The sequence below is a fragment of the Ahaetulla prasina genome, chromosome 7 (genome assembly GCF_028640845.1).
Source record: "Ahaetulla prasina isolate Xishuangbanna chromosome 7, ASM2864084v1, whole genome shotgun sequence".
Classification (NCBI taxonomy): Eukaryota; Metazoa; Chordata; class Lepidosauria; order Squamata; family Colubridae; genus Ahaetulla; species Ahaetulla prasina.
The window spans coordinates 70,035,823-70,051,832 of NC_080545.1; the positions used below are offsets into that span (position 1 = coordinate 70,035,823).

The 16,010-nt window shown below is 36.7% G+C and overlaps 1 protein-coding gene across 1 annotated transcript in view; it reads left to right on the top strand.

Moving 5' to 3' along the window:
• The first annotated feature begins 516 nt into the window (after positions 1-516).
• The window catches only part of TMPRSS6 (transmembrane serine protease 6), a 32,725-nt gene continuing 17,231 nt past the window's right edge, over positions 517-16,010 (top strand). The window contains exons 1-7 of the mRNA XM_058189642.1: positions 517-670; positions 1,254-1,396; positions 1,752-1,819; positions 2,363-2,547; positions 7,652-7,693; positions 9,949-10,153; positions 11,345-11,481. Coding sequence (XP_058045625.1) covers positions 517-670; positions 1,254-1,396; positions 1,752-1,819; positions 2,363-2,547; positions 7,652-7,693; positions 9,949-10,153; positions 11,345-11,481 — 934 coding nt within the window. The remainder of the gene's footprint in view (positions 671-1,253; positions 1,397-1,751; positions 1,820-2,362; positions 2,548-7,651; positions 7,694-9,948; positions 10,154-11,344; positions 11,482-16,010) is intronic.

The window sequence follows — 16,010 nt, forward strand, 5'->3', positions numbered from 1 at the left end:
ATACTGACATATGGTCTGATCCAATGTACATTTAACTAAAAGACGTCTGTATATTTAATGTGGCTTATTCTCAGATAAATTTACAATGAATTTCAGCCTTTCAATATTGAATTTCTGTAGGTCACTCCAGGGGGAAGCAATTAAGATATTGGTCTGGGTATTTATGGTGCTTGTTTTGATCCTTGAAGTAGCCTGCAGCCTTCAGATGTAGCATCAGATGCTAGCATATATCTAGTACTGAAATAAAATTCAGTGACATGCCAGAGTTAGCTGCTGTTTACTGAATTGAGAAAGACAGCATCTTATCTTCCCCTACTGTTTTTATTCCTTGTGGACTCAGTATACCCCTAAGTGCAAGAAAGTAATACTTCAACATTCTTGAAATTGTGCTTGCTTCCATTTTTTCTTGTCTATAAATGTGCCCCGGAAATATTTAGATGGGAATGTAACATATTTGGAAACCTTAAATATAAATCATGGATCCTAATTCTTGCTTTGCTGTTTGGTAAGGAAACTATGACTGAGGGAGAAGAACAGGAGGAGGATCCAGTGGAATTACCACCACAAAACAGACAGAAGAATAAAGTGATTATCTACCAATGCTGCATCCCAGTTTTGATAGTCTTGGTGCTGTTGGGTGGAGTTGGAGCAATAACTTGGTATTTCTTAGGTAACAAACGCAATACGTCATTCTTTGTATTCCTGATTCCAGTATTGGGGATCAAGGAGAGAAAGTGCTCAGGGAAAACATTACAGGGAGAGGAGTCAGTATAGCTGCCTGTGACCTGTCTCATGGCCATGTCCAGTGACTATTTAGTTCACCTATGGCAGGGGTGTCAAATTCGCAGCCCGCAGGCTAGATTCATCACCTGCTGGCCACGCCCATCCCCAGTTTAGCAAAGGGGGGGGGAAGTTGCAATACGTCACATGATGACGATATGACAATGCAAGTTTGACACCCCTGATCTATAGTCAAGATGTAACCACATAAGGTACAGAAATTATTTTGCCATAATGTGTTATTAAATTGGTGTGTGTTTGTGTGTAAATCTTATTTTCCATTTAAGTCCAATATAGTTGATCTTGCATTTTCTAAAATTGCCAGGTAGTGTACTTTAAGCAAAAATTATTACACTACAAACCTAACAAGATTTCTGCCAGATTAGTAGTTACTTTAGGCCTATGATCTAATGGCAATGTTTATAACCTTCCATTACCTAGAAATAATTAGCATCTGTATCTCTTTGTGGCAGACTATAGACCGCAGTATCTGGATTCTACTCATCTGCATTTCTACTCTGGCAGCTTGAGGATTATCAATCGGCAGTATTCCCAGGATCATGGCAGAATGGAATCCAGAGCTTTCTGGGCAGAGAAATCAAAGATACAGAAGATGGTGGGATTTCATGAGTAAAAAAGCATATTTGGTTAGGTAGTTTAATGGATATGAGTATAAATTTCCACAGCTTTTTTACTGGTTCTGCCCCAGTAGTTTTGTAGTCGTATAACATGCAAAATTAAATATGTCCATATTCTCTCTCCGATTATCATTTTCATCTACTCAGAAATTGCTAATGTGTTTTGCACCTGGTTGTGGATAAAAATAATTGGAACAGGGATTATTTAAATATACAGTATGATGATCTTCATTCAAGCTAGATGATTTAGTTTCATGCACTAAACGAGAGGTGACATGTATTGTTAAGGGCAACATACCTCAGCTTGACATGATTTAACAATCTCCTTTACAGTTAAAAGACCTAATTCATGCCACTAACCTGGCCTCTTTCTACAACTCCAGTGCTGTCTATGCCTTTGGGTGAGTGAAGCATTATTAGTTTTGACAGATCATAGAACATGGATGGTCAGGAGTAGAACCTGATCTTACTTGCTCATAGATACTCTGGTGTGCAACCTGGTTTTAGAGTTTGAATTGACTTATTGCTCCATAATAATAGGATATTTGTGAGCTTACACTTGTATATATAAGTTATTCTGGTTCGTGCCTCATGGGATGCAGGAGAGTATTATTTCCACCCAAAGAAATCTCTTCTATCTCATTTGAATTATAGTTTTGCAACTGGCCTTTTAATGGTGAATTTTCTAGCACCTCCCCACCCCCCACAAAAAAACCTCAGTGGGTGTTGCTAGTCTGACACCTGCCTATATCTGCCTTAGATGTTGCAATATAAACATTAAATAATTTTGGATATATTTTGATTATGGAATTGGATAATTGGATTGTGTTATCTCTTGCGATGATTGGAAATGTTCTAGCCTCTTAACTTAGTTATTATAATTTAATGATGTTTCTATAAAACTAGAAAAGAGGTGGTAAATCTGAACGTTGTTTTTCTAACAGAGAAGGGTCTTTGACATGCTTCTTCTGGCTCGCCCTTCAAGTCCCAAAAGATCGGCATGTGGAGGTGACCGTGAAAGAAGTAAAAGACACACTCTATAATGAACTTCTTATCAGCTTCAACAGAACAGGTTACCTGTCTTATCAGAATGAATACAAAATTGATCCAGAATCTTTAATTTTATTAGGTAGGTACTAACTATATAGCTTCCGTTAATATTTCCAAGACAGCAGCTTCCAAGTTTGAAATTCAGATTGATGCTGGGGTGGGGGTGGGGAGTGCAATGAAGCCATGTAGTTTGGGATTGCATATCGATATACCTACTGTATTGCCAATAAAGAAGAAATAATCTTCAAGAGCAATTAATCTTGTAAGACATGTCTTCTCTAGAATAAACCACATTGAGAAATTATTTTTAAACCAAAATAATTGTTACTAGATGCTAGATTACACATGCTAAAAGGTATACATAGGAGCCCGATCCAACTGAACATCCCATTGAAGACAGTAGAAAAATCTTCTATATATTTTATATTTATCTGGTGGTCTGATTATTTGAACATTTTGGCCCTTTTGAGCCATTGGAATAAGTGAAAAAGTACTACAGGATTCCCTTCTTTTATAACAAGGGTTATGTCTTTGAAAAGGCATCATTATTTCCAATTCTTTGAATTTCCTTACATGGATCCATGTATGGTATCATCAAATGAGTAGCATTGTTGCTTTCTACTAGTACTGCCTGAAGATGAAGAGAGCTGGATCTAGATGTATGGCCTAGGCCGTCTCAATTTGTTTGTCTTAATTCAAAAAATGAGTAGAAATTTTTCAAAAGAGAAGAGAATTTGAGAAACTCAAGGATGGATTGTGGGACAATAAATTGGTTAGAGTGCTACATTGATAATGGAGGAGTCTTTTCATTCAGGAAGAGATGATAAGATCTTTACCACTTGTGAGGTGCAAAGACTCTTGCTTTTTACCTAAAGAGCAGCTGAAAACTTTTATATTTCAGATATTAACCCCTCTGTGCAAACAAGAGCCTCACAAGAGCTTATGCTAGCTTTATCATCAAAGTAATAGTTGGATTTTTTTTTCAGAATGTCTTCAGAAGAAGAAACAATTATCCAACAATTTTGTAGAGAAAGAACTCTCCCTTAATAATAATAGCAAATGGAAGTGTTATTTACCTCACTTTCTTTAGACTGAATTGCAGCATGAAAAGCCCAGGAGAAATGATTGCACACTGAAAGTCGAGGTACTTACTTGCACAAGCCTCTGGTCATTTCACAAATGAGTAGAACCTCACACTCCATGAGTGGGCATTTCTGCAGCACTCTCACCTCCCTTGCTGCTTTCCATACAGAAAGAAATTGAATAGCGAGAGCAAAAGAGGGGGAGATTGAAAATGAGGCTCTTGATCTTCATGCTGGACTTCCCAGATGATTTGCACTGTTGCCTTTTTTACTCAGAAATAGAGAATTGGTCCTTATCTTCAGATCTGCTTTCAATGTTTGTCACAAATACTTCAGCTTCAATCACAACGATACAAGAGCAAACAATAGATTTAAACTTAATGTTAACCGCTTCAATCTTGATTGCAGAAAATATGACTTCTATAACAGAGTTGTTAATGCTTGGAACACACTACTTGACTCTGTGGTCTCTTCTCAAAATCCCCAAAGCTTTACCCAAAAACTGTCTACTATTGACCTCACCCCATTCCTATGAAGTCTGTAAAGGGCGTGCATAAGAGCACAAACGTGCCTACCGTTCCTGTCCTATTGTTTTCTTTCATTATATCCAATTAATATAGTTATTGCATGCTTATGCTTATATATATACGCTTATATATTATATAGTTACTTTCATGCTTATGCTTATATATACTGTTGTGACAAAATGAATGAATGAATGAATGAATGAATGAATGAATGAATAAATAAATAAATAAATAAATTTATTTTGCAAGGAGGCTTATGCAAGGCTGACAATTGCATTAATGGAAGTGTTATTTACCTCACTTTCTTTAGACTGAATTGCAGCATGAAAAGCCCAGGAGAAATGATTGCACACTGAAAGTCGAGGTACTTACTTGCACAAGCCTCTGGTCATTTCACAAATGAGTAGAACCTCACACTCCATGAGTGGGCATTTCTGCAGCACTCTCACCTCCCTTGCTGCTTTCCATACAGAAAGAAATTGAATAGCGAGAGCAAAAGAGGGGGAGATTGAAAATGAGGCTCTTGATCTTCATGCTGGACTTCCCAGATGATTTGCACTGTTGCCTTTTTTACTCAGAAATAGAGAATTGGTCCTTATCTTCAGATCTGCTTTCAATGTTTGTCACAAATACTTCAGCTTCAATCACAACGATACAAGAGCAAACAATAGATTTAAACTTAATGTTAACCGCTTCAATCTTGATTGCAGAAAATATGACTTCTATAACAGAGTTGTTAATGCTTGGAACACACTACTTGACTCTGTGGTCTCTTCTCAAAATCCCCAAAGCTTTACCCAAAAACTGTCTACTATTGACCTCACCCCATTCCTATGAAGTCTGTAAAGGGCGTGCATAAGAGCACAAACGTGCCTACCGTTCCTGTCCTATTGTTTTCTTTCATTATATCCAATTAATATAGTTATTGCATGCTTATGCTTATATATATATGCTTATATATTATATAGTTACTTTCATGCTTATGCTTATATATACTGTTGTGACAAAATGAATGAATGAATGAATAAATAAATAAATAAATAAATAAATTTATTTTGCAAGGAGGCTTATGCAAGGCTGACAATTGCATTAAAGTAACTATTATTCCTCTAACCACTTTTTATACCAACACAGGAATCTAGCAGCATTATATCTGAAAGCTCAGATAAAGTGCACAAATGGTTAATCTTTCTAGAATGTTATAGTTGTGTGCATTTTTTTCTCCCTTTTTATTCATGCTAAGCAACCAGGGACTTCCTTAATTGCCTTTTGCCTGGTTTCCCTTGTCAAAATAGCTGATATTAAAGACTAACGGAAAGTATTTTTTTTTACTTTACTTACCTAAACAATTTTCTTTTTATTTTTTCCACCCTCTTGTTTTAGTGTTCCATACTCTCAAGTTCTACAGATAGGTTTTTCACCCTGTAGTGATTTATCAATGCATAAATACATTTCTTAGTGAGTGTCAGGATGCTCCTTCAATCCATCCTTCAATACTCCTTTCCTCCACCCACCCCCCCAAAAAGGAAATTGGTAGCATTAATTACAACTTGTAATGGTTTCAGCTTTTTACCCTCTGACACTGTCTCCCCAGGCACTCTAAGGCTGGCTAGCATGCCTGGCAGAGATTTTGTATTTAAATTAGGAGACAAGGGGGCAGAATTTAATTCAGAGGTGAATGCTTCCATATTTTAACAGGCAGTGCTTCCCATATATCCTTTCAGCATTACAGTATAAATCACAGGATTGCTGAGAATTCATGAAAATACATATCTTAAGTCAAAATATGCATATTGGACAGAAAGACTTCAGAAATGAATTGGGGATGTAATCAAAAAGCATCAAGGGTTTCCCAAGTTATTAGAAGGACAGAAGTTACAGATGTGCAAAAAAAGAAAAGAATGTTTTAATAAGGATAGGGGAAAAGCTCATAGTAAGGGAAATAAGAAGTAAACAACATATGGAACATTTCATAAGGAAATGGTGCTAAAATCTTTGGAGTCATATAATTAGCTCTGGCTGTGGCTATCTATTGCAGAAACAACTCTACCTTGTGATGTACCAGTACTGTGATGGGTCAATATGACTGCTTGCTTTATTCTCATACTGGCCAACACCAAGGCAGCTAAATCACTGGCCACAAATTGCATGACTGGCATGCTGCTAATGGGCCTGTCTCTAACCTTGGGGAAACACACAGTTCAGGTAATGGTAGATATAGAGTCTGGCAACACTGAACCCTTGATGGCCTTTGTCAATGGAAGAATCACCTTTGACCTGCCAATAATTTTTCCCAAAGTTTCTCAGAAATCCCCAACAGTGGTCTATGGCCTTTTTGGATCATGTCTTTACCAGTCACCAGATTTCTTACAAGGGACAACTGCAATGTGAATATGACACTTCTGCAATTTCAAAAATGCCATAAGTAATATAATTATAATCATTTTCAAACAGTATGGCTTGTTTTCAAGTGATGCAGCTTTTTCATCCCCAGGTTGGGTTTACATAGCTCATGGATTCTGCATGTTTTGTGCTGGAGGGCATCTTTGGAATATTTGCATGTGTTGTGAAATTCATTTTAATATTGCTCCCTTTAATTTGCATGGCCATCCACTCATTTCAATATTAAAAACAACTTAAAAATCAATATTAAAAAATACAACAAACCAATACAAATATACGTGGTTATTATGAAGATTTCCTCATTCACAAAATGACTGTCGTACTAAACCAACTTGTTAAAAGCACCGATTCACTCACATACTTCCCTCGTGTACCATACTTACTTTACCAACAGAGTGATTCCTACCATCCCTGCTTATCTTTGTCCTTTATTTGGACAAACTGACACCCTTCCACAGTCCTGGGCTGCAGCTGCATATCATGTTTATTTTCTAACAAAGTTTATTGGGCACATTTCAGGTCAAAGTTGTTTGGGGAAATAGTGATGGAAATGGAAGCTGGCATTTTGCTCTGCAGCATGTATCTTCTTTTATATTCGTATTTTTTAAAGCAAAAGGTCAGGTGGGAATGGGAGCTTGTGTGTGCTGAAGGAGATGTCTCTGAGCATATTTGTGTCCTACTACTAAAATATATTGTGATCTGACTTTAACGAAACCCAACTTGTGAACCTATCATTGTAGACCCTGGTTTTGAGCTTAGAATGATGTGTGAAATAACCAAATGTATCTTCATGATAGTGTGACAAACCCAATTAGCAGAATGTGTGAAGCCATCTCTCACACTTTCCTTAAACTAATCATAGCTACCAATCCAGCTGTCATAGTAAAACCTCACATAATTTAAAGTAGGGGATAATGGCTATCTAGCACCTTCTCTTTTGGCATCTGTTGGAGAAAGAGGGCAATGCTTACAATATGAATTTGCAGAATGTTTAAACTATGGCTTAGAATTACGGTAGGTCTGAACTGAAGTGTTACTGCAAGACAGAGAGGAGTAAAGTAGGCCATGAATGTGATTGACATGAACCAGAACCAGGAGCAATAGGTAGTTTAGTTGTGGCATCTCATGTGTTTGTCTTCCTTTTTTCTTTTTCTTTTTTTCTTTTCCACAGAATCCAGTCTCAAAGACATAATAGTGCTGAAATCCACCTTGGGTAGGATCTTTATTTCCCCCTTCTTTTATTTATTTAATTTATTTGGTTATGTTTGTTGCATTGTAAAGTAGAAGTAAAGACTGTTGCAGAAGCCCCGTCAATTAATATGACATCAGGGACAAAATGAAATATTTTTGTAACATTATGTACCATTTTAATGTTGTGCTTGTATTTTTATACTGATGCATTTTTAGTACAGGCTGACTTTTAATCTAATGCTTGTTAGTGTCTCTTTAAGTTCATCTTACATAAAAAGATGGTTAATAAGAAATATGAATCATGACAGCATGCATGATGCCAATTCGGTTCCCAATATCTCTTACACTAGTTGTTTCAGCAAGAAGCCTACTTTTATCACAAATTAAATGAAAAATATCTATCCATCTTAAAGTAAATTTCTTTCTGTGTGTACCTTGTTAGTTGAGTGTGTATGTATACACCGGTATTAAATGTGTATGCCACCAACTCTTTCCAGACTCATAGAGGCTTATCTAACAGTGTAAGAAAACACCCAAATAAAGGAAGTAGCACAAAAACAATTCATTAACTAAAACCAAGAGGTATAATATATAGTAAATAAATAATGTAAATTGAAAGTACCTTTCAGAAAATTCAGTCTTCATTAACTTCTGAAAGGTGATCATCAACCAGCATAACTTCAGGGGGAAGCTGTTATAGGTATTTTCTGTCTTTATCTCATCTGGCCTTGTGAAACTGGGATATGATAAGCAGCTTCTCCTGGAAAGACCTCCTTGCATAGGACAAATCCAGATGGAATAAGTAGTCCAAGGATGTGAGAACCACTGCTTTTTAATACGTAGGTCTCAATAAATCAATACTTACTCCTCGGTGCCACAAGTAGGCTTCTTTTCCAATAACTCAAGTATGCGAAGGGCCCCATTTCCTGACTATATTAATATCTATGTGACATTTCTTTCTTGGCTGCCATATATATTTAATTTTGTACTATATTGTAACTTCTTTTTAATTGTTTTATGAGTATTCGATTCCCAGAGTTACTAGTTTGAGATGGGCAACTATTGAATGAATGAATGAACAAATTCATGAATAAATAATAAAAATAATAATACATAAATAAATACAGGTGGTCTTCAACTTACGACCACAACTGAGCCCAGAATTTATATTGCTAAGTAAGAAATTTGTTAAGTGAGTGTTGCCCCATTTTATTCTTCTTCTTGCCACATTTGTTAAGTGAATCACTGCAGCTGTTAAGTTAGTCACATGGTTGTTAAGTGAATCTGGCTTCCCCATTGACTTTGCTTGTCAGAAGGTCGCAAAAGATGATCACATGACCCTGGCGCACTGCAATCAACATTAATGTGAGACAATTGTCAAGCATATGAATGTAAATCATGTGACCATGGGAATGCTTCAACGGTCATAAGTGTGAAAAATGATCGTACGTCACTTTTTTCAGTGCCGTTATAACTTCAAATGGTGACTAAATGAACTATTGTAAGTCAAGGAATACCCATAAATAATAACTTGTTTATGATTCTCAGTATATATTAGTATAAGCAAGGCTTCTGTGAATATACTCACTCCATGGCTGAAAGCTATTGTTGTGTATATGAAGACTAAAGGTGGTATCAGCATGATAAAAAGGTGCAAACTCTTTAAATGCTCCTAGTTTTAAACCTTAGATTAGACCGATGGATGGAGCAGACTCATTTTCAATGAAAGAATTATTGAAATTCAGAATGGGTCTTTTCAGCTCGAGCCCTTCGCTTTGCCTGTTTCTCCTCAAGGTTTTTGCCTCTGCGTTATTAGCCATAAACTTTTCTCCTCAATCACGGCAAAGGGACTGGGACAGAGGGGCTGTGGCCCATGTGTTGGGGTGAAAGACTGGGGGAGGGCCAGGTGAGGAGAAAAGTTTGTAGCTAATAACGCAGAGGCGAAAACCTTGAGGAGAAACAGGCAAGGTGAAGAGTTCGAGCCGAAAAGTTCTAGATGCATTGAAATTGGTTACCTTGGTACAAAGTGATCTATTTGGGGTAGATTATACATAGATTTTGGAAATAAATCTGAATAGCTTGTTAGCAAGGCTTTACTTAAAAATTAAGAGCAGCAGAAAAAAATGGATATATCAGTAAAAAGGTACATCAAAAGTCCTGGTTTATTTTTTTCCCCACTTAAAACTGTGGGTGGATTAACTGTATTTGGTTTCTTCCATGTCATCTCTTATCAACTGCATGGTGCAATCTTCAATTTTGTCTGTGTCATCTGTTTAGGCTGCTATAGGTACAGCTACATCAGAGAAGATGTGGTTCTAAAACTGAAGGGTCCAGACTATTTAGCCTCCAGCTGCCTTTGGCATCTCCATGGCCCCAAAGATCACATGCTCAAGCTTCACCTGGAATGGACTCTCTCAGAATGCAGGGACCGGTTGGCAATGTATGATGCAGCTGGACCATTGGAGAAACAGCTCATCACTTCGTAGGTACCCTTCATTTTGTAGCAGCAATAATGGGAAGAGGAGAAGAGTAATCATGAGTTCTATTTCTCTCCCATAATCCACTTACATGAAAAATTCAGTTTAGGTTCAGGATATACAAAAAATTTCATTTTGCAAAATGATGATCCAGATAATCAATGGAAATAGCACCCATTGAACTAAGGAAAAAGCTGCTAATGTTTAAAAATCCTGTAGAATATAGTAAGGCAAGTTTCCAGTCTCCAAAGCAATTAGGTTTGGTTTTGGTTGGTGGCAGGGAAAGGAAGAGAAATGTCTGGTGCAATTTTGTGTGGTGATTGGTTCACAAAGCTAGCCCTGCACTGATGCTTGATATTAAATTCAAAATTAGCATTCTAGTGGAGTCTAACCTCTCTTAGCCATGTCTTCTACACAGTGAAATCTGAAAATGTATAGCAAGGCAGGAAAGGTACAGTTACCATTAGCCCCTCCTTCCCAAAATACAAGTTAAGCCAAAAGATTTCTTGGTGTGCATCATTTTGCCAAAAAGATACGACAAGAACATGGAAACTACCATATTTACATTTTCTTACATGCCTAATATGTTTCTAGCCCCCAGGGAGATAAATTTTGTCTGAAATGGTATAGGGTTTCCTGCCTAAGCAGGGGGTTGGACCAATGGTGGAATTCAATTTTTTTTACTACCGATTCTGTGGGCGTGGCTTGGTGGGTGTGGTGTGGCTTGGTGGGAATGGCAGGGGAAGGATACCACAAAATCTCCATTCCCATCCCACTCCAGGGGAAGGATACTGCAAAATCTCCATTCCCACCCCCCTCTGGGGCCAGCCAGAGGTGGTATTTGCTGGTTCTTCAAACTACTCAAAAGTTTCCATTACCGGTTCTCCAGAACCTGTCAGAACCTGCTGGATTTCACCCCTGGGTTGGACTAGAAGACCTACAAGGTCCCTTCCAACTCTGTTATTCTAATTCTAAATAGTTGAAAGAAGGATGATCTATCTAGCAACCATTATTTATTGTTGCCAAAATATTTTATTTATCTAAGGACATTTATGTATTTCCTGATCTTTTTCACTTTGTAATGACTTTTCTTTACCTCTCCTCCTCATTTCTTGCACCTCTCTTTTTATTAAAAAAACCCTCCTTTCATCCTTTTCAACTTGCGAATATGATAACAATCTGTTTTCATTCTTTAGACTATATGGGTGTAGCCGGCAGGAACCTGTGGTTGAAGTTCTATCTTCTGGCCCAGTCATGTCTATTGTATGGAAGAAGGGGATGTACAGCTACTATGATCCTTTCATACTCTCTGCTCAGGCTGTGCCCTTTGAAGGTAAACAAGGACATTGGCAGAAAGAGATAGAAAATGTAGATTGCATTTGTGTTCTTCTAAAGATCTGTCGTTTTGCATATTTTCCAGTTACTACTTCAGTTAACTTTAAGATGTTACATGTCTGCAACTGGGTAGGGCTAAGCAAAGAGATTCACAAACATTTGGAAGACAAGTTTGAAATATTGTATTGAAGTATTGAAATATTTTGTTTTAATTGGGTTTTAAATTGCTTATTTATTATTGTTGTATTTTAATATGCCTGTGAACGTATAAAAGTATAAAAATAAATAAATAAATAAATAAATAAATAAATAAATAAATAAATAAATAAATAAATAAATAAATAAATAAGTTCAGATCAAATCTGGTATTAACAAAGGATATCTGACATTAAGGTTTTTTTTATTTATTTAATTTTGTCACAACAGTATACATAAACATTGTCATAGTAAAAAAGAAAAACATATCATGGAATATAAGTAAATATTATATAATATTATATAATATTACATAATATTATATAATATAAGTAAATATAAGTAAAGGATATGCATAGCCATATTAATTATATATAATAAAGAGAACAATAGGACAGGAATGGTAGGCACTTTTGTGCTCTTATGCACGCCCGTTATAGTCCTCTTAGGAATGGGGAGAGGTCAATAGTAGACAGTTTTTGGTTGAAGATTTTGGGATTTTTTTGTAGAGACTATGGAATCAGGTAATGAGTTCCAAGCATTAACAACTCTGTTGCAGAAGTCATATTTTCTGCAATCAAGTTTGAAGCGGTTGACATTAAGCTTGAATCTATTTTTTGCTCTTGTAATATTGCGATTGAAGCTGAAGTAGTCATTTACAGGAAGGATATTGCAATAGATGATTTTGTGTGTTAAACACAGGTCATGTCGAAGTCGACGTAGTTGTAAGTTTTCTAATCCCAGGATTTCAAGCCTGGTGGCATAAGGTATTTTGTTGTTTTCGGAGGAGTGAAGAACTCTTCTAGTAAAATATTTCTGGACGCGTTCTATTGTATTTATTTCAGAGATGTGGTGTGGGTTCCAGACTGATGAGCAGTGTTATTGTAAAAAAAAAGAAAAATTGTGCTGTGGTAGACATAGTACACTCTAGGTAAGTGCAGAAGGATGGGTTTCAGCAGAGCATGGACTGGGATATCTATAAGCCTATTCGGTATATAAGTGCAATATACTGTGCAATTACACTGAGGAACTTTGACATGACCCAACTGGGAATATCAAAAGTCTGGAGAACTCTGGTTTTTCCCTCAGTTAAGCTGAAATTGTGGTTCAGTGGCTAAGACGCTGAGCTTGTCGATCGAAAGGTTGACAGTTCAGCAGTTCGAATCCCTAGTGCCGCGTAACGTGGTGAGATCCCGCTACTTGTCCCAGCTTCTGCCAACCTAGCAGTTTGAAAGCACATAAAAAATGAAAGTAGAAAAATAGGGACCACCTTTGGTGGAAAGGTAACAGCGTTCTGTGCGCCTATGGCATTTAGTCATGCTGGCCATATGACCACAAAGACGTCTTTGGACAGCACTGGCTCTTTGGCTTTGAAACAGAGATGAGCACCGCCCCCTAGAGTTGGGAACGACTAGCACATATATGCAAGGGGAACCTTTACCTTTTACCTGGTTGTCTTCTTTGTGCAATTGTACTTTGCTACCTCAGTCGTCTTCTTCTAATGGGCAGTTGTGTTGTTATCATAACAACAAAAGGTACAGGGACTAGTTTGATTTTTTTTCCAAAACTTTCCCCGCCCCCAGCTCCTGCTACAATAAGTAAATAAAAATGTAGAAAACTACCTAGTGTTTTGCTTTTGTTTTGCATCTTCTCATTAGTTAGCTGGAAGGAGCAGTGGCTGGCAGCATGGTAGGACAGAGTGTAGCTGTGGTAGGAAATAGCTGAAGACAGTTTTAAAAAAATAAAGCCAGTGCTGTGTGGGAGTTCTTGGACCCTGAGTTCATAAGCATAGCTCATAAAGCCTACAAACCATTCAAATTTAACCCCTGGTTTTAGACAGTGGAACTGAGAGATGGAATCTTTTGCTTGATTGTGGGAAGAGTTCATGTAGCTGCGTCCTGGAGTAGACCAGCTACTCAACCTTTTCGTGTATTGGGTTACATGTCAACCGAGAATTATGGGAAGAGGGTGGTCTAGTACTTGTTTATGTCACCTGGTATGAAAAGGCAGGAAATAAATAATACTGAGCTAGATAAATTATGGTCTGATTCAGTGTAAGGCTATTTCATTTTTTTAGTCAGAGTCCTCTCTCAATATCGGCATCGGGGTGCATAATAACTTGAAGGCGTTTGCTTAAAATGAATATGTGAATCCAGTTTCAGAAAAACAAATAGTGGATGGTTGGCTTATGAGTAGGTGAAAATGGTAGGTACAGGTAGTCCTCGAGTTACGGCCACAATTGAGCCCAATATTAATGTTGCTAAGTGCCCCATTTTACAACTTTTCTTGCCATAGTTGTTAAGTGAATCATTCCCTATGTTAAGTTAGTAACATGGTTGTTAAGTGAATCTGGATTCCCCATTGACTTTGCTTGTCAGAAGGTCGCAAAAGCAGATCACATGACCCCAGGACACTGCAACTGTCATAAATATGAGTCAGTTGCCAAACATCTGACTTTTAATCACGTGACCATGGGGATGCGGCAACAGTCGTAAGTGTGAAAAATGGTCATACTTTTTTCAGTGCTGTAACTTTGCACGGTCACTAAATGAACTGTTGTAAATCGAGGACTACCTGTGCACCAATCATACCATCCGCCCTAACCACCTAATCTTAATCTTCTTTCATTTCATTCTTTTATTTCTCCCTTTCACATATATTTTTCAATATTTCTTTATTCTAATGAAACCCTTTAATTTACACACAATCATTTTGATATTTCACACTTATTTCTGATTATCCATTGTTTTCTAAAAGTGGGCCATTTCCTTATTAATCATTTTACCCTTTTAACAATATATTTCTTCAATTTTATTTTCCACATCATCTTTTTTAAGTAAAAATATCTTATTCCATTTCCCTTTCATTTAAGTTTCCATTTCCTCTTCTAAATAAATCCCTTCTACATAAATCATTTTATATTTCACAATTTATATAATCATTTCCAATCATCTCCTCCTCTAAGTAAATAATTTCAAATTATCATTTTACATTTAATTAAGCCTATCTTCCATTTCCATTTCATTTAAATTTCCTTTTCTAAATAAATCATTATGTTCACAATTTTATCATCATTTACGATCATCTTCCCCTCTAAGTAAATACTTTCAAATTATCATTTTCCATTACCTTAAGTTCAATTTTTTTTTCAATCCTACTATTAATACAATTCATTCAAATCTATACATAGTAATAATACAATTATCATTTCAATTTCATTTAACTTTCTATCTCTTAACCTCTTTAAATATATCATTTTATATTTCACAACCATTATTTTTCTACATTCTACCATTCATATTAAAATGTTACATTTCAAGTTATTCAAACATTACAATCACCAATGTTAATCATAAAGTTTACCATACTTGTATATCATATTCCTTTTAACCATTTTCTCCTGGTCCATCTAGCCAACAACTTCTTAGAATTCTCCTCCTTTTGTTCCATTCCTTCATTTTCTTTTTTTTATTTTTATAGTTATTATATCTTTTCCCGTTTCTTTCCTTTAGCTTTTAAGTCCATTACTCGCTTATTGGGGAATGTCTTTATAACCAGCAGGTTTTAAATAGATAGGGGTTATGCATCTCAGATGTACATTGATTGACTGTAGTTCTCCAAGAAAAAAGCTCCAGATTGAAGCTTTTTCTAAGAATTGTATAACTAGAGATTTGTAAATGCAAATCTCCAGGATTTAGCATCACCCCTTCCGCTGTACTTTCATCATGGCCACTGCTATTGAGCCTTGGTTTTTTTTTTTAATTTGTTTATTAATCAATCAAATTTACCTAGCTGCCCATTTCACCAAAGGTGACTAACAAGAAACAGATAAAACCATGTATAAAAGACCCCCAATAATATAAAAATCATTTCAAAAAGGTATATTATAAAAAAGCAGAGATAAAAACTCTAGACAGAAAGGATAAGAATAACCAGCTCAGCATTATTTATTTCCTGCCATCTAAATAAGTCTCCAGTTCCCTGGGAATCTCAGGCCTGATAACATAACCAGGTCTTGAGGAACTTCTCAAGGGGATGAGTTAACCTAATTTAAAGAATCTTCCTTAAGGTGGGCACTGTAGCAGAGAAGAAGGGGTATCGGAGCTTGGACATAAGACAGATTAGCTGGAGATGAATCTTATCAGGGATGGGCTTCAAAAATTTTAGCAAGGGTTTTTCTGCCCGGTTGCTGGGTGGGCACGGCCATGGTGGACGTAGCCTAGTCAGCCTCCTGCACCACAGCAGGGGAGGGTTTACCCTCCCCGGGCTCCAGAGGCTTTTTTTGAGCTTCCAGGAAGGCGAAAACAGCCTCCCCAGGTTCCAGAGGTATTT